Below are 1,134 nucleotides of genomic sequence, written 5' to 3'. Positions count from 1 at the left end.
TGATTGTAGGACCATTCTGATTCCAGAGGTATTAACATGCAAAACTCAATATTGAAATGCAAAACCCAACAAAATAATAAACATCCTTGTACCTACCTCCCTAAGAACTAAAACAATTCCCAACACCACTGAAAGACTGTGTTCACCTCCTTGATCCAATCTCTTGCCTTCCCACCCCAGAGAAAGCTACTGTCCTGAATTTTTTCCCACTCCCTTGGTTTTGTTTTACCAAACACGTATCACATATGTAACATATTATTTGTATTTGATCTTGTTTTTGAACTGTCCTGTAGGTAGAATTTTATCTTATTCTGCAATTTGCTTTTTAAAGTTTTTGAAAGAGCAAAAGTTATCTATGCATATAATATGTGTAGCTGTCATTTTTTGTCACTGCATATACCCCTCTCAATTCTGTTGTCAGAAATTTAGGCACTTTCCAGTATTATTTTGCTATAAACATTCTCATGACTGTCTCCTGGAACATGTGTGTTTCTTGGGAGTATACTTAGGAGTGGAATTGCTAAGTCTAGACAATGTGTCCTCCCTGCTCTAGTTGCCAATACATGCTGCTGCTCCCTTACTTCCTCCGCTGAATAGTGCAAGGGGATGAGAGTTCTGTTCTTGCTTTGTCTTTGGATCTTCCAGGGTTGGGGGGACAAGTTTATAAAAAGGATGGGGAGATGGTGGAGGTAGAGCTTCCAAGCTCCCAACCAGACTTTCAGCCATAGTCCTGGCAAACCAAAGCGAGGAAGAGGTTGAGGAAGGCTGGAGCACTCATCTAGGCTCTACTGAGCATGGGTGTGAGGTGGGGCTCCCCTTGACTGGATCCTGGGGTCTCAGGCTGTAGCACAGTTGACATCACAGAATCCACTGTGAGGTCACTGCTGGGCTGTGGGACACAAAAATTCAGCCAGCAAGCCACTCTCAGATGTATGGTTCTTTATTTAAATGGCAGTAAAGAACGCTGGAATAGGCTCTCCAGGGACACTCCTATGAGCTCTGGGCTCCTTTACAGCTTCCATCTCTGGGTCTTATTTAATGGGCTTCAAAGGTCACTGTCTCCATGATGTCTGGTGTCATAGAACCAACCATCTCCAGCCCCTGGCCACCTTCTGCTGTCTTGGCGATGGCCAC

The 1,134-nt window shown here is 44.0% G+C and overlaps 1 protein-coding gene across 1 annotated transcript in view; it reads right to left on the bottom strand.

The window, feature by feature from the left end:
* Positions 1-924: 924 nt before the first annotated feature.
* Positions 925-1,134, bottom strand: part of FAM71A (family with sequence similarity 71, member A) — a 2,552-nt gene continuing 2,342 nt past the window's right edge. The window contains exon 2 of the mRNA XM_011938592.1: positions 925-1,109. Coding sequence (XP_011793982.1) covers positions 1,036-1,109 — 74 coding nt within the window. The 3' untranslated portion in view covers positions 925-1,035. The remainder of the gene's footprint in view (positions 1,110-1,134) is intronic.

Source organism: Colobus angolensis, unplaced genomic scaffold, assembly GCF_000951035.1.
Source record: "Colobus angolensis palliatus isolate OR3802 unplaced genomic scaffold, Cang.pa_1.0 Scaffold100, whole genome shotgun sequence".
Taxonomy (NCBI): Eukaryota; Metazoa; Chordata; class Mammalia; order Primates; family Cercopithecidae; genus Colobus; species Colobus angolensis.
Note: the sequence above shows the minus strand (reverse complement) of the source record. Positions and strands in the feature narration are given on the sequence as shown.